This window comes from Oncorhynchus gorbuscha, linkage group LG09 (assembly GCF_021184085.1).
Source record: "Oncorhynchus gorbuscha isolate QuinsamMale2020 ecotype Even-year linkage group LG09, OgorEven_v1.0, whole genome shotgun sequence".
NCBI lineage: Eukaryota > Metazoa > Chordata > Actinopteri > Salmoniformes > Salmonidae > Oncorhynchus > Oncorhynchus gorbuscha.
Genome location: NC_060181.1, coordinates 74,640,461 through 74,667,186, shown reverse-complemented (window position 1 = coordinate 74,667,186; position 26,726 = coordinate 74,640,461). Strand labels below are relative to the sequence as shown.

General features: G+C 44.9%; 2 protein-coding genes across 5 annotated transcripts in view; both read left to right on the top strand.

The window, feature by feature from the left end:
* The window catches only part of LOC124044062 (5-hydroxytryptamine receptor 1F-like), a 32,338-nt gene extending 26,667 nt beyond the window's left edge, over positions 1-5,671 (top strand). For 2 of the 3 annotated variants that reach the window (XR_006840423.1, XR_006840424.1), the window contains exons 4-5: positions 69-4,411; positions 5,558-5,671. Coding sequence is in view for 1 of the 3 variants with exons in the window: in XM_046363433.1 (XP_046219389.1) it covers positions 69-936 (868 nt within the window). In the remaining 2 variants the exon portion in view is untranslated. Of the gene's footprint in view, positions 1-68; positions 4,830-5,557 lie in introns of those variants that run through there. The other variant, XM_046363433.1, reaches the window with a different exon arrangement.
* A 53-nt stretch (positions 5,672-5,724) lies between these two features.
* On the top strand, positions 5,725-20,393 carry LOC124044061 (coiled-coil domain-containing protein 138-like). Of its 2 annotated transcripts, XM_046363431.1 has the most exons (13): positions 5,725-5,907; positions 6,257-6,423; positions 8,608-8,708; positions 8,894-9,177; positions 9,283-9,402; positions 10,834-10,911; positions 11,013-11,114; positions 11,392-11,547; positions 11,699-11,818; positions 12,388-12,571; positions 13,875-14,048; positions 19,450-19,588; positions 19,865-20,393. In XM_046363431.1, the coding sequence occupies exons 1-13, from the start codon at positions 5,830-5,832 to the stop codon at positions 19,989-19,991; spliced, it is 1,830 nt and encodes a 609-aa protein (XP_046219387.1). In that variant the 5' UTR covers positions 5,725-5,829; the 3' UTR covers positions 19,992-20,393. The 2 variants fall into 2 exon arrangements, with proteins under 2 accessions (XP_046219387.1, XP_046219388.1); XM_046363432.1 differs by lacking the exons at positions 19,450-19,588; positions 19,865-20,393 and adding an exon at positions 16,767-17,257.
* The last annotated feature ends 6,333 nt before the right edge of the window (positions 20,394-26,726 follow it).

The following is a 26,726-nucleotide window of genomic DNA, read 5'->3' as shown; positions in this document are numbered from 1 at the left end:
GTGATCAAAATAATAATAAAGTGCAGTCACAAACATAATCCCTATCAATGTTCTGTCTGAATCCTCAGGGAAAGCTGGGTGATGGGTGAGGCTGTCTGTAATGTTTGGCTGAGTGTTGACATCACCTGCTGCACTTGTTCCATCCTCCACCTGGCAGCCATCGCTCTGGACCGCTACTGGGCCATCACTGACGCCGTGGAGTACTCACGCAAACGCACCGGCCTCCGAGCTGGCATCACTGTCGCCGTCGTCTGGTTCCTGTCCGTCCTCATATCCCTTCCCCCTCTGCTGTGGAGGAACCATGGTGGGGGGCCAGAGGAGGACCAGTGTCTGATAACGCACCACCACATCGCCTTTACCCTCTACTCCACCCTGGGAGCCTTCTATATTCCCCTGCTCCTCATCCTCATCCTCTACTATAAGATCTACAGAGCAGCTCAGACTCTGTACCTCCGGAGGGGGGCCAGCAGAGCCAGCCAGCACTCCTCCATGGTCAACGGAACCACCCTCCCCTCCTGCCCCACTGAAGGAGACCCCCAGAGCCCAGACACCCTGAACCCCCCGGAAAAGTCCTACTCAGACCCCTCCACGGAGGGCGACCGCGTGCGCATCGCCGTAAAAAGTCCCCAGAGCGAGTCGAGGCGGGAGCGTGAATGTGGGTTGAGACGGCAGCGTATCTCAGGGACCAGGGAGCGGCGCGCTGCATCTACGTTAGGACTGATACTGGGGGCCTTCGTGGTCTGCTGGATGCCTTTCTTCCTGAAGGAGGTGATCGTCAACACGTGTGGCTCATGCAACACCTCCATAGAGCTGGCTGACTTCCTCACCTGGCTGGGGTACCTCAACTCCCTTATCAACCCTCTCATCTACACTATCTTCAACGAAGACTTTAAGAAGGCCTTCCAGAGACTGGTCAGGTGTAGGCTTCGCCTCTGACAAGGGTAGAGAGGACACACATTTGTTTTTTATTTAACCTTTATTTAGGCAGGGTGGAGTCCAATTTAGACAAAGGTACCTCACACAAACAATTATCTGTAGGGTCGCTAAGTCGAACAGTGAATATCAAACACAGATTCAACCACAAAGACCAGTGAGGTTTTCCAATGTCTCGCAAAGAAGGGCACCTATGGGTAGAAAACGACATTGAATATCCATTTGAGCACAGTGAAGTTATTCATTACAAATACTACAAATACAGTTGTCCTTCCTAACTCAGTTGCCAGAGAGGAAGAAAACCACGATTTCACCACGAGGTCAATGCTGACTTTAAAACAGTTACAGAGTTTAAAGGTACAATATTCAGAAATCACTCCGCCATTTCCTGGTTGCTGAAATTCTAATACTTTGCCTAATTTCAGTTTGTGACAAAACAAGCAATTTATAGTGTAGAGAATCATTGCACCATCTAAACCACTCTGAAAAATCTTTACAATAACCAAAATATTGTATTTTCAAATGTTTGAAGCTGGTTCACATAACTGAAAATAAAAGATGCAAAAGCGATACTTAAGAACGAGAAGCATAGAAATAGAACACAGAACAGATCTACCGCTTCTTACGTTTGCTTTCAATGAGAATTAGTCTATAACTCACATTTCTATGTGCATTTTGTCGGGTCGCCCAAAAATGTACGTATTGAAACTTTAATGGCTGTGATAGAACTGAGGATGGATCAACATTGTAGTTACTCCACAATACTAAACTAATTTACAGGGTGAAAAAAAGGAAGCTTGTACAGAATACATATATTTCAAAACATGCATCCTGTTTGCAACAAGTCACTAAAGTAAAACTGCAAAAAATGTGGAAAAGAAATGAACTTTACAGTGCCCTCAAAGTATTCATACCCTTTGACTTATTTCACATTTTGTTGTGTTATAGCCTGAACTGAAAATGGTTTACATTTTACTTACATTTTTTCTCACACAAAAAAACATAATGACAAACTAAGTATCAACCCCCTGAGTCAATACATGTTAAAATCAACTTTGGCAGCAATTACAGTGAATCTTTCGGGGTAAGTCTCTAAGAGCTTTGCACACCTGGATTGTACAATATTTGCACGTTCTTAAAAAAAGTATTCAAGCTCTGTCAAGTTGGTTGTTGATCAATGCTAGACAGTCATTTTCAAGTCTATTCATATATTTTCAAGTCGATTTTAAGTCAGCTATAACTAGGCCACTCCAGGAGCATTCAATGGCATCTTGGTAAGCAACTTCAGTGTATATTTGGCCTTGTGGTTTAGGTTATTGTCCTGCTGAATTTGTCTCCTAGTATCTCTTGGAAAGCAGACTCAACCAGGTTTTTTTCCTAGGATTTTGTCTGTACTTGGCTCTATTTCATTTTTTTCATCCTAAAAAAAAAAATCTATTCTTGCCGATGACAAACATACCCATAACACAATGCAGGCACCACCATGCTTGAAAATATAAGGAGTGGTACTCATTGATGTGTTGGATTTGCCCCAAACATAACTCTTTGTATTCACATTTTTTTTGCCGTTTTCCTTTAGTGCCTCACTCTGTCCATTAGGTTAGTATTGTGGAGTAACTACAATGTTGTTGATCCATCCTCAGTTTTCTCCAATAAAACCAATAAACTCTTAACTTTTTGTAAAGTAACCATTGGCCTCAAGGTGAAATCCCTGAGCAGTTTCCTTCCTCTCTGGCATTGGAGTTTGGAGGGTGCCTGTATCTTTGTTGTGACTGAGTGTATTGATACTGTCACGTTGGTATGAAGAGATTCGGGAGACAGGCACAGGAATGCGTAACATTTTTTTTTTATTAAGCCCAAATTACAGCGTGCTGTGTAAAGGCACGGGAACGAAGACCAAACAAACACGTAACAAAAAACAGGGTAGAAACCCAAACAAAAAAGCGAAGAGTAACTTGAATAAATAACACACGCGCACAATGATTAACACACGGGATGAGACCTGTAATCATCTGCGCAATCCACAATGGCACGAAAGCCTAAACACACAGCACAGGTACTCACACGCACCAACGGACATTGTACCGATAATGGACAGCCCAATGGAAACCAAAGGGCACACTTATACAAGTACTAATCAGTGGGAATAGGGGACAGGTGTGCGTAATGAAAATTCCGGAGGGATCCGTGAAACCATCCAAAGTGTAATTATGTAACTTCACAATTCTCAAAGGGATATTCGATGTCTGCTTTTTTACACATCTACCAATAGGTAGTCTTCTTTGCAAGATATTGGAAAACTACCCTGGTCTTTGTGGTTGAATCTGTTTGAAATTCACTGCTCAACTGAGGGACATTATAGATAATTGTATGTGTGGGGCACAGAGATGACCTAGTCATTCAAAAATCACAATAAACACTTTATTGCACACAGAGTGAGTCCATGCAACTTATTATGGGTCTTGTTAAGTATATTTTTTCTCCAGAACTTATTTTGGCTTGTCATAATAAAGAGGTTATATAATTTTCGACTCAAGACAGTTAAGCTTTTAATTTTAAAAAACTGTAAATACTTCTAAAAACATAATTAAACTTTGACAGTATTGTGTACAGGCCATGCACACAATCTAATATTAACCAATTCTAAATTCAGGCTGTAAAACAACAAAATGTGGATGAAGTCAGGGGTGTGAATACTTTCCGAAGGCACTGGATGTCCTGAAGTTGCTTACCAAGACATCATTGAATGTTCCTGAGTGGCCTAGTTACAGTTTTGACTTAAATCTACTTGAAAATCTATGGCAAGACTTAAAAATGGCTGTCTACCAATGACTAACATCCAACTTGAGAGAGCGTGAAGAATTGAAAAAAGAAGAATGCAAATATTGTACAATCCAGGAGTGGAAAGCTCTTAAGAGACCCAGAAAGACTCCCAGCTGTAATCGCTGCCAAAGGTGATTCTAATATGTCTTAACTAAGGGGGTTGAATAATTATCTAATCAAGAAATATGAATGTTTTCTTTTTTTATAAAGTTTTTACAAATGTTTTTATTTTTATCGACCACAGAGTATTTTGGGTAGATCATTGACAAAAAATTACAATGAAATCCATTTTAATCCCACTTCGTAACACAACAAAATGTGGAAAAAGTCCAGGGGCGGGAATACTTTCTGAAGGCACTGTAAATCTTTAGTGACTGAACGAATTTCAAGAGTTACCATACCCGGTCACAGGGATGGCGAGCTCGTACTTCTATCGGTTAATAACGATGTTAGGTTGTTGTAATGTTACGTGCACGCACACACACACACGCAAGCATGTGCACGCCATTCAGTTCAGAGTTGTGTTGGATCCGGGATAGCATCCGACTGCCTGAGATCAGAGACTATCAACAGAATAAACACAAGAGACTTTAAATCTTTACCCGGAGGAAATTACCTGTAATACTCTGCCAAGACTAATGGACACTCCAGCCAGGTCAGTCTAATGGGACTGGCACATTGCTGAGCTTTGGAAGAAAGTTAAGAGGACCTCAGATCCATAAGAGTCTATTTATAGAGAGCCATGAGGTCATCATCTCCTTGATATTTGATAGTGTTACTGTCGTAGTCGGGATGGTGTTTAATGACATTGAAGGGACGATGTTTAAATGAACAGACAGAAACTGGTTAAACTGTAGGATGAAACTCTGGACTTAAACCATCAGCCTCGATCATTGCAAGGTCTTAGAATAGCTGATCATGGTGTTTGTCTGTTCTATAACTACGAACCTCCCAAAGCTAGTAGACTGAAATATAACATATCAAAGGTTTTGACTTATTCTCCAAACAATATTTGTTATCATTGTTTTTGTTGATGCTACAAAAGTAGTGATTAAAGTTATTATGCTACTCAATCAGTGTTGTTAATAAGCTAGATATTCCACTTCTACAGTGCAAATGTTGTGTTATATGCCATATGGGTGCTTTATATTCTGTGTCTAAATACAGAGATCTCTATAGCTGATTAAAGAGAGCTGAGAAAGTTGCTCCACCATTGTCCTCCACCCATAGCACAGAGAGCTCCGATCCAGAGGCACAGCAGGCTAATAAATGTGTCATTAAGAGAGGAGGTGCTAGAATACTGATTATTTAACTCCCACTCATAAACTTAGAATGTGGTATGAATGCTTTTCTTACTGTAAGTACAGAGGGTAATGTTTGTGAGGCAAATGTAAGGAGATTTGTTTTTGAAATAAACAACACAATGACAAGATTTGAAAATGTTAATTTGATACAGTGTGTTCTCTTGAAAAGAAAACGATGCCAGAAAGAGGGGAGTCATGTTGTTATGGAAGAGTTCCATCAGATGATGCCTCCCCAACAGAACGTGCCTCCACTCTGATGGTTCTGTTAGCTCAGTCTATGGTTCCCTCCACACCCAGATGGTATTTATGTATCTATATCAGTCTAAAGATGAGTTATGTTATGATTCATACAGTATGAATCATATCTCACCATTAACCTATATGCATTTTAATACCATCTGGGTGAGGAACTAATACAATTTTACATCATTCTGAGGCAAATAATAGCTGGTCTTAACAGTATCTTAATGTATGCATGTGAATGTATTATTTTACAGAATGTGGAACAGGTTCTTGAACAGGTTGATAGATTCATCCAAGCACTGAGCACAGAAGGTTACAACAGCAGTGACGGTCCCTCAAACTGCAACACGAGCACAACGTCAGAATAGGTATGTGTATATTGTGTAATGGCGCCGCCCTCAGGATGACAGCAGACTTGTAGGTTTTTCATTTCCGGTTTAGGAAAAATGCACATAATTCAAACTGACAACAAGTTGACTGCTTTTGGAGTTTGTTGAAAAACAATACATCTGTGTGAAACCTCAAGATGAACAACGAATCGTCAGGGAGCGAGTTGGACTTTACGGTTGAGAGGCTGAAAATGAAGTATCTGGAAAGGAAACGGGTTAGTAATGTGTATATAGCTAACAAGCAAACTAGCTAAATATTTAGCTAGCTTACAGTAACTAGCTAGCCATGTAGATAACCTTAGCTAGCAGGTTTGATTGTTCCCTTGGTAACGACCCCGAGTGCTCCAGCTAGCTATCTGTGTTTGCTAGCTAGCTGGATCACTCGGAGTCGTTACCAAGAGAACAAGCAAACCAGCTAACTCTAGCTAGCTAACGTTATCGACTTAGTTAGTTAGCTAAATAGTTAGCTAACGTTAGTTGGCTTGTTATTACTAGTACTAGGTTGTGCACGCACGTACGTTGCAGTGACGGAACATGCTATAGCTCATTATTGCCTTTTGACAGGTCTCTACAGAGCAGAAAGCACCTGCGCTGAGTGGAAGACACTACCATGGTGGGCAGCAGAGAGTTGTGAAGTCCCCCAGGTCTAGACGCACCACCACCAAGGAGATGAGCGGTTACAATAGAGCCTTACAGGAGCTGTTCCAGGCTGTCACCAACCCTCCAGACAGGTCAGTCTTTCTCCAGGCATTTCTGTCAGACCAACACCTTGTGTTATAATTGATGGGGCCAAGCATTTACATTTACATTTAAGTCATTTAGCAGACGCTCTTATCCAGAGCGACTTACAAATTGGTGCATTCACCTTATGACATCCAGTGGGACAGTCACTTAACAATAGTGCATCTAAAACTTAGGGGGGGTGGGGTGAGAGGGATTACTTATCCTATCCTAGGTATTCCTTAAAGAGGTGGGGTTTCAGGTGTCTCCGGAAGGTGGTGATTGACTCCGCTGTCCTGGCGTCGTGAGGGAGTTTGTTCCACCATTGGGGGGCCAGGGCAGCGAACAGTTTTGACTGGGCTGAGCGGGAGCTGTACTTCCTCAGTGGTAGGGAGGCGAGCAGGCCAGAGGTGGATGAACGCAGTGCCCTTGTTTTGGTGTAGGGCCTGATCAGAGCCTGGAGGTACTGAGGTGTCTTTCCCCTCACAGCTCCGTAGGCAAGCACCATGGTCTTGTAGCGGATGCGAGCTTCAACTGGAAGCCAGTGGAGAGAACGGAGGAGCGGGGTGACGTGAGAGAACTTGGGAAGGTTGAACACCAGACGGGCTGCGGCGTTCTGGATGAGTTGAAGGGGTTTAATGGCACAGGCAGGGAGCCCAGCCAACAGCGAGTTGCAGTAATCCAGACGGGAGATGACAAGTGCCTGGATTAGGACCTGCGCCGCTTCCTGTGTGAGGCAGGGTCGTACTCTGCAGATGTTGTAGAGCATGAACCTACAGGAACGGGCCACCGCCTTGATGTTGGTTGAGAACGACAGGGTGTTGTCCAGGATCACGCCAAGGTTCTTGGCGCTCTGGGAGGAGGACACAATGGAGTTGTCAACCGTGATGGCGAGATCATGGAACGGGCAGTCCTTCCCCGGGAGGAAGAGCAGCTCCGTCTTGCCGAGGTTCAGCTTGAGGTGGTGATCCGTCATCCACACTGATATGTCTGCCAGACATGCAGAGATGCGATTCGCCACCTGGTCATCAGAAGGGGGAAAGGAGAAGATTAATTGTGTGTCGTCTGCATAGCAATGATAAGAGAGACCATGTGAGGTTATGACAGAGCCAAGTGACTTGGTGTATAGCGAGAATAGGAGAGGGCCAAGAACAGAGCCCTGGGGGACACCAGTGGTGAGAGCGCGTGGTGAGGAGACAGATTCTCGCCACGCCACCTGGTAGGAGCGACCTGTCAGGTAGGACGCAATCCAAGCGTGGGCCGCGCCGGAGATGCCCAACTCGGAGAGGGTGGAGAGGAGGATCTGATGGTTCACAGTATCGAAGGCAGCCGATAGATCTAGAAGGATGAGAGCAGAGGAGAGAGAGTTAGCTTTAGCAGTGCGGAGCGCCTCCGTGATACAGAGGAGAGCAGTCTCAGTTGAATGACTAGTCTTGAAACCTGACTGATTTGGATCAAGAAGGTCATTCAGAGAGAGATAGCGGGAGAGCTGGCCAAGGACGGCACGTTCAAGAGTTTTGGAGAGAAAAGAAAGAAGGGATACTGGTCTGTAATTGTTGACATCGGAGGGATCGAGTGTAGGTTTTTTCAGAAGGGGTGCAACTCTCGCTCTCTTGAAGACGGAAGGGACGTAGCCAGCGGTCAGGGATGAGTTGATGAGCGAGGTGAGGTAAGGGAGAAGGTCTCCGGAAATGGTCTGGAGAAGAGAGGAGGGGATAGGGTCAAGCGGGCAGGTTGTTGGGCGGCCGGCCGTCACAAGACGCAAGATTTCATCTGGAGAGAGAGGGGAGAAAGAGGTCAGAGCACAGGGTAGGGCAGTGTGAGCAGAACCAGCGGTGTCGTTTGACTTAGCAAACGAGGATCGGATGTCGTCGACCTTCTTTTCAAAATGGTTGACGAAGTCATCTGCAGAGAGGGAGGAGGAGGGGGGAGGGGGCGGAGGATTCAGGAGGGAGGAGAAGGTGGCAAAGAGCTTCCTAGGGTTAGAGGCAGATGCTTGGAATTTAGCGTGGTAGAAAGTGGCTTTAGCAGCAGAGACAGAGGAGGAAAATGTAGAGAGGAGGGAGTGAAAGGATGCCAGGTCCGCAGGGAGGCGAGTTTTCCTCCATTTCCGCTCGGCTGCCCGGAGCCCTGTTCTGTGAGCTGTGAGCCCAAGCTACCATATGCCACTGACGTGTACCTGTCTGCTTACCCAGGTTGTACAGTGACTGTAGTCGGGATGACAGTGAGGAGGACCTGAGTGAGAACTATATTTTCAGCCCTCTCCTGGACACACAGACCCACTACACAGAGACAGGTGTGTGTCGGGTCTTCTTATGTTCAGCATGTCTCAACAGATGTAGCACGAGATTGTTTTAATGTTGATAATAAAGGTATTATAAAGGTATTATATAATAATACTCATATTAATCATACCAATACTGCTTTCTTCAAACTGAAAACACTTGACAAAAAAACAGTGTATGAGTTCTTCTGTTTCAGATGTGACCCTGCCCTCCAGCCTGGCCCGTACCTTGGGCTCCCGAGAGACTGAGTCCACCGTGGGCCTGGCCAGAGAAGAGGAGGTGAGGGGGGAGAAAGGGGGGAGAGGGGTGAGGCAGAAGCAGTCCTCCCCTGTCCTCTCCCCCTCCTGCCCCTCAGTGATGGGACAGGTTTACCAGGAGATGCTGCACATCTACCAACAACTACAGGCAGAACGTTTGAGCCAGCTGCAGTGGTCGGCCCAGCTCCAGGACAGAGAGAACAGACTGCTACAGCAAGAGGAGGTAAACACATATCTTCAGCAATCCCTCAAGGTTGAATATGATCTCTTCACAGTTTTTAAAAAGTGCATTGTGTGAGCAGTTCTGAAAATGTTTGTATTCCGTCAGAGCCGCAGTGAAGAGGTGAGTCAGCTACAGGAGCAGCTGAGCGAGAGAACCAGAGAGAACAAGAGATTAAAGTCCAGCTTCAACTCCATCAAGGAACTCAATGACAACATGAAGAAACAGGCAAGCATCTGCTTCAGCTGGCTGCTTTTAACCTAAGATCATGTGTCATGAATACTCTCCAAAGGCACAGTATATGTATATTCATATAAATATATATATGTGGGTATGTATGTCTGTGTGACGTGCGTACAGTATGTGTGTGTGTATATATATATATATATATATATATATATATATATATATATATATATACTCCAGTATAGATTTGGCCTTTAGTTATTGTCCTGCTGAAAGTTGAATTTGACTCCCAGTGTCTGGTAGAAAGCAGACTGAACCAGGTTTTCTGCTAGAATTTCGCCTGTGCTTAGTTCCATTCAGTACATTTTTTTCATCCTGAAAACTCCACAGTCCTTAACGATTACAAACATACCCATAACATGATGCAGCCACCGCTATGCTTGAAAACATGGAGAGTGATACTCCGTAATGTGTTGTATCGGATTTGCCCCAAACAACCCTTTGTATTCAGGACACAAAGTTAATTGCTTTGCTGCACTTTTTGCAGTAATAATTTAGTGCCTTGTTGCAAACAGGATGCATGTTTTGGAATATTTGTTATTCCGTACAGGCTTCCTTTTTTTCACTTTAGGGTTAGTATGCTGTTGATCCATCCGCAGTTTTCTCTCATCACAGCCATTAAACTCTGTAACTCTTTTAAAGTCACCCATTGGCCTCATGGTGAAATCCCTGAGCGGTTTCCTTCCTCTTCGCCAAGTGAGTTAGGAAGGGCGCCTGTATCTTTGACTGGGTGTATTGATACACCATCCAAAGTGTAAATAATAACTTCACCATGATTTGCAAGGCAATGGAAAACCTCCCTGGTCTTTGTGGTTGAATCTGTGTTTGAAATTCACTGCTCGAACAGAGGGACCTTACAGATAATTGTATGTGTGGGGTACAGAGATGAGGTAGTGATTCAACAATCATGTTGCTCCCGAGTGGCGCAGCGGTCTAAGGTGCTGCATCTCAGTGCTAGAGGCGTCACTACAGACCCTGGTTCGATCCTGGACTGCGTCATAACCAGTCGTGATTTGGAGTCCCATAGGGCAGCGCACAACTGGCCTAGCGTCGTCTGTTTTTGGCCAGGATAGGCTGCATTGTAAATAAGAATTTGTCCTTAACTGACTTGCCTAGTTAAATAAATAAATAATAAAGCACTATTATTGCATACAGAGTAAGTCCATACCGCTTATTATGTGGCTTGTTAAGCAAATATTTACTACTGATCTTATTTAGACTTGCCATAACAAAGAGGTTGAATACTTATTGACTCAAAACTGTGAATACTTTCTGAAAGGCACTGTATGACTGTCTCAACTGACCACAGGAGGGCGCTGGTTCTGATTGATCACTGAGTTAGAACTTTGTGTTGTGAGTTGCTCTGAATAAAAGTGTTTAACTGTTTGTATTGTATCATTGTATTGTGTTCAGCTGAATGTCCTGAGTGAGCAGAACAAGCGTCTGGAGAACCAGTTTAGGAAGGTCCAGGCTCGGCTAGAGAACCTTCAGGTAGGAAAACAAACAACAAGCAAAATAGACCTGTGTTATTTAGACCCTCAACCCCTATACATACTGTCTGTTCATTTACATGTGATTTTCTCTCTCTCTAGAGGAAGTATGAATACTCCATGGCACAGAAGGGGAGAGAGAACGTTTGTCAGAAGGTCATTGAGTCCAAACCTGAGAAAAAAGCCACCTCCAAGCCAGCCAAGGTGTGTATATGGCATTTCCACTGGGAATGGTGGGTACTAACTACTAGTGTTATTACTGTGTTAACTGTGATTGTAACTAATGCAGCCCTAACCCCACACATACTCCCTGATGAAGACTCATAGACTGGTACCGTAATTATTCTAATCAACAGTGGTGGTGGTTGTTTCTAACTACCTTATAAATTCCAATTTCCTGTCAATGTGGTTGTTTGGAAAACACACAATTTAGCATGGCCAGACTCTAACCATACTGGTAACTGGTTGTCTCATTCTGCAGGGTAGTGTAAGTCCCACCCCTCTCAGGCTGCTGGCTTTGCTATTGGATTGGATTCTAGACAGACAGACGTTTCCTCCAGTAGCAGGAGACAGCAGAACAGCCCAGGGTCACCAGCACACGTCACCAGTGGTCTCTCTCCTCGACAGGTGCACTAAGGTGGGAGAACTGGACTTGTCCAGGTGGTCGTTTTGGCTTATTACGCGATGTGTTTATCTTGTTATGATGTCCCAGGCTTTGTGTTGATCCAGTGTTTTGTAGTTTATAATGTGTTGTTTATATTGTGTTGTTGTTGACCTCCTGTCTCTAGGTTTTGCCTCTGTTGGTTGAGCAGCTGCATCAGTCCTCTGCATCACCAGACCCCTCTGGTACCCTGTCCCTGATCAAGTTTATATACTGGAGCCTGAGAGAGATAGACAACAGCATACAGGTAATACACAACACCACACAACAACACTACACAACACAAACTGAGAATGCATTCTCTTCCCAGCTGTGAGAAGAAAGTAGAATTTTGTTTTCATGCTGTTAACATTGTTATTGAATCCCTTGTGTTGCACTGTGTCCTGTGCTGGCCTGGCGGCCAGTATGTGGTTAATTCGTGTGGGGTACATTAGAAGTTATCAAGTTTTATTAGCCCTATGTAGAACAGGCTGTGTGTGTGTCTGGAGAACAGACATTGCACTGACAGAGAGAGGCTCAATGGACAGAGAGAGACCCAATGGATAGAATCTCTGTCTGGTTCTCAATGAAAACTCCCAGCCCAGATAATCAACAACAAACATGGATGCCATCCCGGATCCAACACATCTCAGAACTGAAAAGCGGGGAGTGTGTTTGTTTGTCTGGCAGTGTCAGGGCAACTACTTGATGTTTAAACTTTAATCTCATGCTGTAGTATTATAGCAACGTGTTGAGGGTGAACCACAAGGCCAGAAACATGATCACAATGCTGAACTCCCACTGACTAACTGTGAGTACGTGTATCTCTGTATGTAGCCGGTGGCTTTGTCGTCCACTTTGCGGCGTCTGGGGGAGGAGGTGTCCAGGGTTCCGACCCAGCAGCAGGACCCCAGTGGCCTTCTGAAGACCAGGGGCCCTCTACCTCCCTCGCTGTACAGGAGCCTCTGTCCCCACACACGTCTCCTGTCCTCCCTCATCATCCTCAGGACCGTCACACAGGGTAAAACCCTGCTACACTACATATACACACAACGTCTAATGCATACACTTATCCAATAATTCTATATTCTTCCTAAATCCAAGGGATATCCTTTGATATGTCTCAATTCGTTCTTGGTGTAGTTATATGAAGTCCCCAGCAGAGGGCAGTGGGGTTTTCCATTGGTTATGTATACAGGTTTATTTAATTGTCTCTTTCTAGTGAGTGTAACTCATACAGTAGTACTGTGCTCTATAGAGAGCCATGCAGCTATCAATCAATCCCAACCAATAAAAAGTTATTTGTTTTGTGATTTTCACAAATACATTTGTAAGAAAGTTCTTAACAGCAACCCAAGCCTAAACCCCCAAAGAGCAAACCTTCTGCCAGGTTGACTCAGCTCTGTCTCTGGATGGACATGAAACTGGTTTGTTCATATAGGAAGAATATTTCTTCTTATTTCTTTAATCAGTACCATGTCAGACTGAGGTATCAGGCTCCAAAACGCTTTTAACCGTCGACAGAAAAACATCTGAACTAATAACCTGTCGACAGACCCACAGACAGACCCACAGACAGACAGACCCACAGACAGACAGACCCACAGACAGACAGACCCACAGACAGACAGACCCACAGACAGACAGACAGACCCACAGACAGACAGACAGACCCACAGACAGACCCACAGACAGACAGACCCACAGACAGACAGACCCACAGACAGACAGACCCACAGACAGACAGACCCACAGACAGACAGACAGACAGAGTTAGAATAAGACACTTGGCTGTGGGTCTGGGCCGTGTAAAGAAAACAAATCTTTCTGGAAACTCAGTGCCTTAATGGGTTTGGACCAGAGAGAGAGGGAGGCAGGCAGGCTTTGCATCAGGGGGGTTCTGGTGTATCCCCCCAGCCCCCTGGCTAGGCCAGTTACAGACTACATTGCTGTGTATCTGGAGATCATCAGTGACACAGGCCCCATAAAGATGACTTCTCAGTAACCAGGATATCTCTCCTAGCCACTCTCACTCTGTCTGTTTATACTGGGGTGTTCATTATCCACTACTCCTGTCAGTACGGCTCTGACTAGGGGAGAGGGGAGCAAGCAGACATAACAGCAGTTTGTCAGGGTCACATTCAGAGTGTCACCTCCAGTGTGATTTATCCCTGGGGCTTTAGACAGACCTGTTCACTGATCTCCCAAGTCTAGGTGAGCCTCCAGCTGGGATGGGATAAGTGTTGGTAGCAGAGAGATGTGGGTTGGATTTCAGTGGCAGCGTCCAAGTTGTCTGTGTAACCTAACTCCTCTTTTCCCTCCAGCTGACATCCTAGCCCAGGTGTTGGACTCCCTCCACAGTGACCTGGTGTGTGTGGATGTCCGGGGGCTGTTTCTTCAGTACGGGGGAGTGTCTGTCCTCCTAGCCCTGCTCCGAGGAGGGAAGGGGGGGCTGCAGACCCCCCTAGACATCCTACTGCAGCTCAGCACAGAGTCACGTAAGTATAGATGCACTACTTCTCTCACTATTAATCAAAGGTAACCTGTGTGTGGTGTGAAATGCATATCCCACTCCCCCTGAGACACCCTCAGAGAGTGGGGTCACGGCCACTGACGCCGACCCTGGTTAAGTGCCTGGGCCCAAGGGCAGATCGAGAGATTTCACCTGGTCTGCTCGGGGATTCGAGCTAGCAACCCTTTGATTACTGACCCATGCTCTAACCACTAAGATACCTGCCACCCTCAGTCAGTGCAGCTCAAAGCCCCATGAGTATGGAGACACCCCACATATTCCCACCACAATATACTCTCTCCATAACAGTTACAGTTACAGTGTGCTCCTATTATGTGCTTCATGTTTGACTAATTTGTGTCATTGGCTGATACTGAACAAAGTGTTTGTGTTTTGTGTGTACATATATACAGTGGGGCAAAAAAGTATTTAGTCAGCCACTAATTGTGCAAGTTCTCTCACTTAAAAAGATGAGAGAGGCCTGTAATTTTCATCATAGGTACACTTCAAATATGACAGACAAAATGAGAAAGAAAATCCAGAAAATCGCGTTGTAGGATTTTTAATGAATTTATTTGCAAATTATGGTGGAAAATAAGTATTTGGTCACCTACAAACAAGCAAAATTTCTGGCTCTCACAGACCTGTAACTTCTTCTTTAAGAGGCTCCTCTGTCCTCCACTCGTTACCTGTATTAATGGCACCTGTTTGAACTTATCAGTATAAAAGACACCTGTCCACAACCTCAGTCACACTCCAAACTCCACTATGGCCAAGACCAAAGAGCTGTCAAAGGACACCAGAAACAAAATTGTAGACCTGCACCAGGCTGGGAAGACTGAATCTGCAATAGGTAAGCAGCTTGGTTTGAAGAATCAACTGTGGGAGCAATTATTAGGAAATGGAAGACATACAAAACCACTGTTAATCTCCCTCGATCTGGGGCTCCACGCAAGATCTCACCCCGTGGGGTCAAAATGATAACAAGAACGGTGAGCAAAAATCCCAGAACCACACGGGGGGGACCTAGTGAATGACCTGCAGAGAGCTGGGACCATATTAACTAAGCCTACCATCAGCAAGGGCATTGAAGATGAAACGTGGCTGGGTCTTTCAACATGACAATGATCCCAAACACACTGCCCGGGCAACGAAGGAGTGGCTTCGTAAGAAGTATTTCAAGGTCCTGGAGTGGCCTAGCCAGTCTCCAGATCTCAACCCCATAGAAAATCTTTGGAGGGAGTTGAAAGTCAGTGTTGCCCAGCAACAGCCTCAAAACATCACTGCTCTAGAGGAGATCTGCATGGAGGAATGGGCCAAAATACCAGCAACAGTGTGTGAAAACCTTGTGAAGACTTACAGAAAACATTTGACCCCTGTCATTGTCAACAAAGGGTATTTAACAAAGTATGGAGATAAACTTTTGTTATTGACCGAATACTTATTTTCCACCATAATTTGCAAATAAATTCATTAAAAATCCTACAATGTGATTTTCTGGATTTTGTTTCTCATTTTGTCTGTCATAGTTGAAGTGTACCTATGATGAAAATTACAGGCCTCTCTCATCTTTTTAAGTGGGAGAACTTGCACAATTGGTGGCTGACTAAATACTTTTTTGCCCCACTGTATGTGTATGTGTGTATGTGTGTGTGTGTGTGTGTGTGTGTGTGTGTGTGTGTGTGTGTGTGTGTGTGTGTGTGTGTGTGTGTGTGTGTGTGTGTGTGTGTGTGTGTGTGTGTGTGTGTGTGAGACACTGAGCAGAGCTAAGCTCTTGGTCTACTAAAGTCTAGTGTGGCAGGTGGAGATCTCAGCACCCCACTATGATTTATGGGAGAGCTGCTGATTAGTGTGGTTTACAGGGGAGTAATGAGGTGAGTGTGAGTGAGGCCATGACGGAGAGTTGGGGTTCACACCTGAAGGTCACCACTAAACCGCCTGACACACCTCCCCTGTCCTGTACTACTGCAGGCTTGCTCAGTGTCTGCCTACAATGCAGCCTCCTCGAGCCCTGTACAGTTCGGTATGGCTGGGTTCCTTCATGCAGTTCACACCAGAAGGTCAACTCAATTTCCCTTCTGTGGCTGCCCTGTTAAGACGCCTGCATACTGGGTTCGGTTTGGTCCTAGCATAGAAATGTCATGAATTTTTACGTTTTTTGCCTAAGATGTTTGGTGCAGTATTTCTCAAGTAAAAATGTTTGCATGAAAACATGTTGTCTCTCTTTGAATGACAACAAAAACTTCACTGAAGAACCCCTACTGTTGCCTCAAGAAAACATTTTGTGACACAAACACCCGAAGACAAAACTAACAAAAACGTCACAAAATGTTGTATGTTCACAAACTGTGTTGGATGGGAAGCTTGCGGACGCCTTTATACAGTACGCTTGCGTAGTGTCTCACACACACACACACACACACTCACACTCACAGAGGTCTGGTTCACACCTGCAGGTCACCCTCTCCCCAGAGTGTGTCCTGTCCTACAGTAGGCCTGCTTAGTGTCTGTGCCCAAGGCAAAGCCCCCATATAACGCTCTCAGGCTATATTACACTAATCCAGTCCATGTGTCCTATAGAGACAGGGGGAGAACCAGGGGGGACCATAAAGAGAACCCCCTCCTCCCTAAATCAGTCTGGACATGGCCCATTCTACCACTGACCCATAGTGTTTGAAGTTTCTCTCCCCTGTCCCACATACAGTAAGGCTGAAAGAGCCTGAAGAGAGGAGAGGCTAGGGACCAGATGGAGGTGTCTAGCTCTCTGCTACAGTAACAGGGATGGACCTCCTGGGTCTCTGCCAGTCTGCTAAAGTACAGCAGCTACAGTAACACCATGAGGCTGTCTCTAAAGCAGATTGCTTTTTCATGCACAATTACCCCACAAATTACTCTGCTCCTTTATTCCCTATTGAACCTACCACAGAGAAAATAAATGTTTGAATTGAATCCCCCAGGTCATTTTTGTACGTGTTTTTTTTTGTGCGAGTATGTGTTCTCAGTCAACTGAACGAGTCAAATGTGTTGATTGTAAAAATAGAAATGTGTAGTAATTTTGGGGCAGTTCTCTGTTGGTTATGAGAAGTACTGTTTCATGTTGCATCAATGACTTTGTCACATATTCTACAGTCGTTTTGAGAATGACACAAATATACATTTTCACAAAGTCTGCTGCCTCAGTTTGTATGATGGAAATTTGCATATACTCCAGAATGTTATGAAGAGTGATCAGATTAATTGGAATTAATTGCAAAGTCCCTCTTTGCCATGCAAATGAACTGAATTCCCCAAAAACATTTCTACTGCATTTCAGCCCTGCCACAAAAGGACCAATTGACATCATGTCAGTGATTCTCTCGTTAACACAGGTGTGAGTGTTGACGAGGACAAGGCTGAAGATCACTCTGTCATGCTGATTGAGTTTGAATAACAGACTGGAAGCTTCAAAAGGAGGATGGTGCTTGGAATCATTGTTCTTCCTCTGTCAACCATGGTTACCTGCATGGAAACACGTGCCGTCATCATTGCTTTGCACAAAAAGGGCTTCACAGGCAAGGATATTGCTGGCAGTAAGATTGCACCTAAATCAACCATTTATCGGATCATCAAGAACTTCAAGGAGAGCAGTTGAATTGTTGTGAAGAAGGCTTCAGGGCACCCAAGACAGTCCAGCAAGCGCCAGGACCGTCTCCTAAATTTGATTCAGCTGTGGGATCGGGGCACCACCAGTACAGAGCTTGCTCAGGAATGCAGATCCACTCACAGTGAGGCGAAGACTTTTGGAGGATGGACTGGTGTCAAGAATGGCAGCAAAAAAGCCACTTCTCTCCAGGAAAAACATCAGGGACAGACTGATATTCTGCAAAAGGTACAGGGATTGGACTGCTGAGGACTGGGGTAAAGTCATTTTCTCTGATGAATCCTTTTCCGATCATTTGGGGCATCCGGAAAAAAGCTTGTCCGGAGAAGACGAGGTGAGCGCTACCATCAGTCCTGTGTTATGCCAATAGTAAAGCATCCTGAGACCATTCATGTGTGGGGTTGCTTCTCGGCCAAGGGAGTGGGCTCACTCGCAATTTTGCCTAAGGACACAGCCATGAATAAAGAATGGTACCAACACATCCTCTGAGAGCAACTTCTCCCAACCATCCAGGAACAGTTTGGTGACAAACAATGCCTTTTCCAGCATGATGGAGCACCTTGCCATAAGGCAAAAATGATAACTATGTGGCTTGGGGAACAAAATATCAATATTTTGGGTCCATGGCCAGGAAACTCCCCAGGCCTTAATCCCATTGAGAACTTGTGGTCAATCCTCAAGAGGCAGATGGACAAACAAAAACCCACAAATTCTTACAAACTCCAAGCATTGATTATGCAAGAATTGGCTGCCATCAGTCAGGATGTGGCCCAGAAATTAATTGACAGCATGCCAGGGCAGATTGCAGAGGTCTTGAAAAAGAAGGGTCAACACTGCAAATATTGACTCTTTGCATCAACTTCATGTAATTGTCAATAAAAGCCTTTGACACTTATGAAATGCTTGTAACATCTGGCAAAAATATCTGAAGACACTGAAGCAGCAAACTTTGTGGAAATTAATATTTTTGTCATTCTCAACTTTTGGCCACGACTGTACACTTATGGTTGTGATTGTAGTCTGTCCAGACTTTTACCATACTGGCTCTGATTTGACTTATCTGAGAGAAACATGCTGACATCTATGCCTCCCTGTAAGACAGAGTTAACACTGATAATATGGACACTGCTTGACCTGAAATCATGTAGATTTACTCTCGTTTGCTGAGTAGAATTGATTAGCATCTGTACTAGGACTGGAACTCTTCAGCTAGGTTCCTGGTCCATTCTGCTCGCAGCAGAGGCTGGTTGTACAGTTATAGGCCCGATGATGGGATGACTGAGCAGGTTAACAGGAGTAGACAGGACTGTGTAGGGTTCTTCAGTGGAATTGTCTGTCTGCTTGTGTGTAACAGTGCCTGTTAACTATCATCAATCATTTGAATAGCCACGCTAGCTTCACCCTCGTGTGGGTGCTAGCAAGCATGCTAGATAGTGCTATGCATCAATAGCCAATCCAGTAGAGGCTGGAAGCTATAGTGAGCTTCGATTGGTCAATCGCACCGCAAGATCAGAGTATTTGCATGAAGTTCAGCTTTCCCCAACTTAGGTCCCGCCCTGTTAACCCTCTCGCCCATGCTCGCATCGCCCACCGGTCCCCCGCCTACGTCTCTCCCTCCATATAAAATAAATGGCTTCCGTTGTTTCATCACCCACATCGTCTTCAGTTAACAGTTACCGTAAGGTTCTTCAGAGCAACTGTCTGTCCGTCCTTCTGTATACCTATCTAAGTGTTTCACTCTCTGCAGGGTATCTGTCTGAGTTCCTGTCTGCTTGCAGCACTGAAGAGTTCTTCCGTACTGCAGCTCTCCTTGTGAAGAACCCCAGACTAGAACTTCCTCTTCTGGAGAAACTCTCCATCATCCTACAGAAACTCTCCAAGATCAGGTGAAACAAACTGATCATGTTCTTCAGTCTGGACTCAGAATCATGATTAGCTAAATCAGGCGTGTTATTGCAAGGTTGGAACCAAAACCTGACCCACAGCACCTTCCAGCAGAACCCTCTATTTAACTCTGGACCAAAGAATATCTAGTAATATAGGACCTAAGAATATAGGACTGATTATTACAAGATCCCGTGTATTTGTAACACATGTGGTGCTAGGTATACTATCATTCATAGACTCAGTGTTACATACACTCTGTTTTCTGGTTTTCACAGGAAGAACAGGCGGCTGTTTGAGCTCTGCTCTCTTCATCTGCTGCTGCAGGAGATGCACAGAACAACTGACCCTACACTCACCTTCTTGTCATTGAACCTTAGCTCTATACTTCTCAATCTGAAATAACACACACTCACATGTATAACCTTATTGTGGTGGTGACTTTTTATTTTTGTCAAGTTTTTTAATATGTTTTTATATAATCTTAACCTATATATTTATTGTACATTGTTTTGAACATGTTTACCATCTGCTATGAAATGAGCATCATGTTGGGAGAGGCTATGTTTGTCTCATGCATTCTGAGGTAAAGATGATTTCACTAGGAAGCTTTTAAAAGCAATAAACTAAGAAATTATGGGAAACAGTGTTCGATTTCTCTGTCTTGTAGTTACGAAATACATTAGTTTGTGTCACATATGTTTTCTATAAACCTGTTTGTTTGTTATGGACTAAAGCTGGAGGTTTTTAACCAGAATGTCAGGGTAGCCTAGTGGTTAGAGCGTAGGACTAGTAAGTTCAAACCCCCGAGCTGACAAGGTACAAATCTGTCGTTCTGCCCCTGAACAGGCAGTTGACCCACTGTTCTCAGGCCGTCATTGAAAATAAGAATTTGTTCTTGCCTAGTTAAATAAGGGTAAAAATAAAATAAAAATTTGGTGACTGTGAGGAGAATATCACACTGACAGACATTTCTGATCTCTCCTCTGTAAAGAGCCCTGTTAGTATGTTGAATAAAACATCTAATTGAAACGTTACTGGTTTGTCAGGGTGTTGGTCCCTGTTCACCTTGGAATTTCAGGCAAAGTGTTTATAGGAAAGTTTGCCTATTATTATACAGACTTTTCTAAAATGTTGGTCTGCCGCTTAGTTTCTTCATCACCTCACAAAATAAAAGTCCTGCATAAGTGTGTGGTGTTGGCAAGCAAGCGCTGGAGAACGGTCTTGTGGGGGTGCATGAACCAGTTAATTTAGTAAGGCTCTATAACAGTCCTAAACACTTACTGCTTCAGAACCTGTCACTGATTTATTGACTTTCATTACTTCCATTACTCACTATGGGCCACAGTGGGCCTGCTATATGTCACAAACACACAGCCCCTGCGCAGCGTCAGGCCCTGAGCTGCGGTCCCTCTAATTTATGTTTGTGTTTCCCAAATCAAATCAAATCAAATCAAATCAAATTTTATTTGTCACATACACATGGTTAGCAGATGTTAATGCGAGTGTAGCGAAATGCTTGTGCTTCTAGTTCCGACAATGCAGTGATAACCAACAAGTAATCTAACTAACAATTCCAAAACTACTGTCTTATACACAGTGTAAGGGGATAAGGAACATGTACATAAGGATATATGAATGAGTGATGGTACAGAGCAGCATACAGTAGATGGTATCGAGTACAGTATATACATATGAGATGAGTATGTAGACAAAGTAAACAAAGTGGCATAGTTAAAGTGGCTAGTGATACATGTGTTACATAAGGATGCAGTCGATGTTGTAGAGTACAGTATATACATATGTATATGAGATGAATAATGTAGGGTAAGTAACATTATATAAGGTAGCATTGTTTAAAGTGGCTAGTGATATATTTACATCATTTCCCATCAATTCCCATTATTAAATGGCTGGAGTTGGGTCAGTGTCAATGACAGTGTGTTGGCAGCAGCCACTCAATGTTAGTGGTGGCTATTTAACAGTCTGATGGCCTTGAGATAGAAGCTGTTTTTCAGTCTCTCGGTCCCAGCTTTGATGCACCTGTACTGACCTCGCCTTCTGGATGATAGCGGGGTGAACAGGCAGTGGTTCGGTGGTTGATGTCCTTGATGATCTTTATGGCCTTCCTGTAACAACGGGTGGTGTAGGTGTCCTGGAGGGCAGGTAGTTTGCCCCGGTGATGCGTTGTGCAGTCCTCACTACCCTCTGGAGAGCCTTACGGTTGAGGGCGGAGCAGTTGCCGTACCAGGCGGTGATACAGCCCGCCAGGATGCTCTCGATTGTGCATCTGTAGAAGTTTGTGAGTGCTTTTGGTGACAAGCCAAATTTCTTCAGCCTCCTGAGGTTGAATAGGCGCTGCTGCGCCTTCTTCACGACGCTGTCAGTGTGAGTGGACCAATTCAGTTTGTCTGTGATGTGTATGCCGAGGAACTTAAAACTAGCTACCCTCTCCACTACTGTTCCATCGATGTGGATAGGGGGTGTTCCCTCTGCTGTTTCCTGAAGTCCACAATCATCTCCTTAGTTTTGTTGACGTTGAGTGTGAGGTTATTTTCCTGACACCACACTCCAAGGGCCCTCACCTCCTCCCTGTAGGCCGTCTCGTCGTTGTTGGTAATCAAGCCTACCACTGTTGTGTCGTCCGCAAACTTGATGATTGAGTTGGAGGCGTGCGTGGCCACGCAGTCGTGGGTGAACAGGGAGTACAGGAGAGGGCTCAGAACGCACCCTTGTGGGGCCCCCGTGTTGAGGATCAGCGGGGAGGAGATGTTGTTGCCTACCCTCACCACCTGGGGCGGCCCGTCAGGAAGTCCAGTACCCAGTTGCACAGGGCGGGGTCGAGACCCAGGGTCTCGAGCTTGATGACGAGCTTGGAGGGTACTATGGTGTTGAATGCCGAGCTGTAGTCGATGAACAGCATTCTCACATAGGTATTCCTCTTGTCCAGGTGGGTTAGGGCAGTGTGCAGTGTGGTTGAGATTGCATCGTCTGTGGACCTATTTGGGCGGTAAGCAAATTGGAGTGGGTCTAGGGTGTCAGGTAGGGTGGAGGTGATATGGTCCTTGACTAGTCTCTCAAAGCACTTCATGATGACGGAAGTGAGTGCTACGGGGCGGTAGTCGTTTAGCTCAGTTACCTTAGCTTTCTTGGGAACAGGAACAATGGTGGCCCTCTTGAAGCATGTGGGAACAGCAGACTGGTATAGGGATTGATTGAATATGTCCGTAAACACACCGGCCAGCTGGTCTGCGCATGCTCGGAGGGCGCGGCTGGGGATGCCGTCTGGGCCTGCAGCCTTGCGAGGGTTAACACGTTTAAATGTCTTAATCACCTCGGCTGCAGTGAAGGAGAGACTGCATGTTTCCGTTGCAGGCCGTGTCAGTGGCACTGTATTGTCCTCAAAGCGGGCAAAAAGTTATTTAGTCTGCCTGGGAGCAAGACATCCTGGTCCGTGACTGGGCTGGATTTCATCTTGTAGTCCGTGATTGACTGTAGACCCTGCCACATGCCTCTTGTGTCTGAGCCATTGAATTGAGATTCCACTTTGTCTCTGTACTGACGCTTAGCTTGTTTGATAGCCTTACGGAGGGAATAGCTGCACTGTTTGTATTCAGTCATGTTGCCAGACACCTTGCCCTGATTAAAAGCAGTGGTTCGCGCTTTCAGTTTCACGCGAATGCTGCCATCAATCCACGGTTTCTGGTTAGGGAATGTTTTTATCGTTGCTATGGGAACGACATCTTCGACGCACGTTCTAATGAACTCGCACACCGAATCAGCGTATTCGTCAATATTCCCATCTGACGCAATACGAAACATGTCCCAGTCCACGTGATGGAAGCAGTCTTGGAGTGTAGAGTCAGCTTGGTCTGACCAGCGTTGGACAGACCTCAGCGTGGGAGCCTCTTGTTTTAATTTCTGCCTGTAGGCAGGGATCAGCAAAATGGAGTCGTGGTCAGCTTTTCCGAAAGGGGGCGGGGCAGGGCCTTATATGCGTCGCGGAAGTTAGAGTAACAGTGATCCAAGGTTTTACCACCCCTGGTTGCGCAATCGATATGCTGATAAAATTTAGGGAGTCTTGTTTTCAGATTGGCTTTGTTAAAATCCCCAGCTACAATGAATGCAGCCTCCGGATAAATGTTTTCCAGTTTGCAAAGAGTTAAATAAAGTTCGTTCAGAGCCATCGATGTGTCTGCTTGGGGGGGGATATATACGGCTGTGATTATAATCGAAGAGAATTCTCTTGGAAGATAATGCGGTCTACATTTGATTGTGAGGAATTCTAAATCAGGTGAACAGAAGGATTTGAGTTCCTGTATGTTTCCTTCCCAGTGGAGTTTCCTTCCCAGTGGAGTAGGTCTCAGTGGAAACTTCGTTAAAGATTCCCTGGCCTCCAATCTGGCCAGTCTACCTCATGAGAACATTATTTACCTGTCTAATGTTAGTGGCTATGCTTCACCACCGATATAAAGTCAGTCCATCATGTTGGACGTTACAGACCACCAAATGTATTTTATTTCTCTGAGTTGGCTGAGATATAAGATGGCAGGGTGATGCAGTTAAGGCATTGTGCTTCAGTTATGTACTTGACTGTAAATCTAGTCCTGAGAGAGTGTACTGTGAGTGGAACCATGTGGTTGGCAAAGTGCTTGTTGAGAGAGCGAGCATGACCACAGTGGCCTGTTGGCCAGGGTATTCACTCCTTGATAATGAAGGGGACTGGGTCTTGTCCTGAGCTCTCTCTCTCTCTCCCTGTACTATTCAGTGCCTCCCTCTACTCTTACTTTCTTATACACTGTTTATACAAAAGTATGTGGACACCCCTTCAAATGAGTGGATTCGGCTACTTCAGTCACACCCGTTGCTGACGTGTATAAAATTGTATATAATCTCCATAGACAAATATTGGCAGTTGAATGGCCTTACTGAAGACCTCAGTGACTTTCAACGTGGCACCGTCACAGGATGCCACCTTTCCAACACGTCAGTTCGTCATATTTCTTCCCTGCTAGAGCTGCCCCGGTCAACTCTATGTGCTGTTATTGTGAAGTGGAAAGGGCTCAGCCGTGAAGTGGTAGGCCATACAAGCTCACAGAACGGGACCGCTGAAGCTCGTAAAAATCGTCTGTCTTCAGTTGCAACACTCACTACCTAGTTCTAAACTGCCTCTGGAAGCAACAACAGCACAATAACTGTTAGTCGGGAGCTTCAAGAAATGGGTCTCTATGCCCGAGCAGCCACACACAAGCCTAAGATCACCATGTGTAATGCCAAGCATCGGCTGGAATGGTGTAAAGCTTGCTGCCATTGGACTCTGGAGCAGTAGAAACATATTCTCTGGAGTGATGAATCACGCTTAACCATCTGACAGGACGACGGACAAATCTGGGTTTGGCGGATGCCAGGAGAACTCTACCTGCCCGAATGCGTAGTGCCAACTGTAAAGTTTGGTCGAGGAGGGATAATGGTCTGGGGCTGTTTTTTTATGGTTCGGGTTAGGCCCCTTAGTTCTAGTGAAGGGAAATCTTAACGCTACAGTATACAATGACATTCTAGACGATTCTGTACTTCCAACTTTGTGGCAGCGGTTTGGGGAAGGCCCTTTCCTGTTTCAGCATGACAGCATGCAAAAATCGAGGTCCATACAGAAATAGTTTGTTGAGATTGGTGTGGAAGAACATGACTGGCCTGCACAGAGCACTGACCTCAACCCCATTGAACACATTTGGGATGAATTTCAATGCCGACAGCGAGCCAGGCCTAATCGCCCAACATCAGTGCCCGACCTCACTAATGCTCTTGTGGCTGAATGGAAGCAAGTCCCCGCAGCAATGTTCCAACATCAAGAGGAAAGCCTTCCCAGAAGAGTGTAGGCTGTTATAGCAGCAAAGGGGGGATCAACTCCATATTAATGCCCCTGATTTTGGAATGAGATGTTGATACAGCACTAGTTTAACACATTAGTTCTCAGATGCCCTGTCTTCTGCTGCCTTTGCTTCTAATGTAAACTGTCTGCCATTGTGCTGTATTTTCAGATAAAGGCTTGTTTGGATTATGCAACATGCATGCTAGAAGGCTGTATATCTGGGGAATGACTTTCCCTCCTATCGTTCTCTCTATGCTGCTGCATATCTTGGTTGGCAGGGGAGAATACATTGTTTCCCATATTTGTCTGACAGTGATTAATAATGAATGACATCCACAGTGTTGAATTGTTCCCTGCATGTTCTGGGATTAGACAGTAACGGGCCTTCATTATATAATATACTACTGTACCAACATTAGGATATAGGATGTCACTGTACTAGAAACATAAAGATATTGGATGTACCAGAGATATGAAACAAGCTGGAGCCCTGTTTGGGGAATAAGAGTAAGCAAGTATGTAATGGTGGAAAATGTGTATGTGTGTGCATTCTTGTGTTAGTGAGCAACTGTTGGTGTTTACACTGGTAGGTGTGTGTTAGCAGCTACAGTAACTAGCTGAGCTGTATGAACCTTGACTGTTTGTTGGCACTCCCTGCCCTTAGGAGTCCAGCTCTCTGTCTCACCTCGCTGCGATCACGCTAAGCCAAGTGCTAATAACTGGCCCTCATGGGCCTGAAACACACACACATCTAAGTAGGGAGGATTCTCTCTAGCTGAGCTATTTGTAATGTGATGATCCACGTCTTCTCCAGCCTAGTCACAGGAGTCTATTCTCTGTACACCTCACATCTCAGGCCAGTAGAGAGATGGACGTCATGATTTATCACAAACGATGGCTGTGTGATATCTTGGCAGACAGACTAGCATGGCAGAGCCTGGTTAGTATGATGCTTCAAGGTCTGATGTCATGATTTCACACAAATAGATATCGAGTAACTAGATTTCCACCAGTGCCCAGCTGTGGTGTAAATCTCTCCAGTAATCTGAGATCTCTGGTAATTGGCTGTTCCAGCAGATTCCTCTTATTTGACAGAATAGTTTGATCGACCGCAGAACACATGACATCGTTTATGTTAACTACGAGAGGGAAAATAAGTGGTATTATTATTGGAATAACTGTTGACAAAACCGTTGTTAAACCGTCAACATATCCTGTTATCTGTTTATCTTCATCAAAATAAATAAAAACATGAACTTTTAAATGGATAC

Bases quoted from the DNA above. Each gene is read 5' to 3' on its own strand.
- LOC124044061 (XM_046363431.1), top strand. From the start codon at position 5,830: ATGAACAACGAATCGTCAGGGAGCGAGTTGGACTTTACGGTTGAGAGG. The intron at 5,908-6,256 runs GTTAGTAATGTG...GCCTTTTGACAG, and splicing joins AGTATCTGGAAAGGAAACGG to GTCTCTACAGAGCAGAAAGC. The intron at 8,709-8,893 runs GTGTGTGTCGGG...CTTCTGTTTCAG, and splicing joins GACCCACTACACAGAGACAG to ATGTGACCCTGCCCTCCAGC.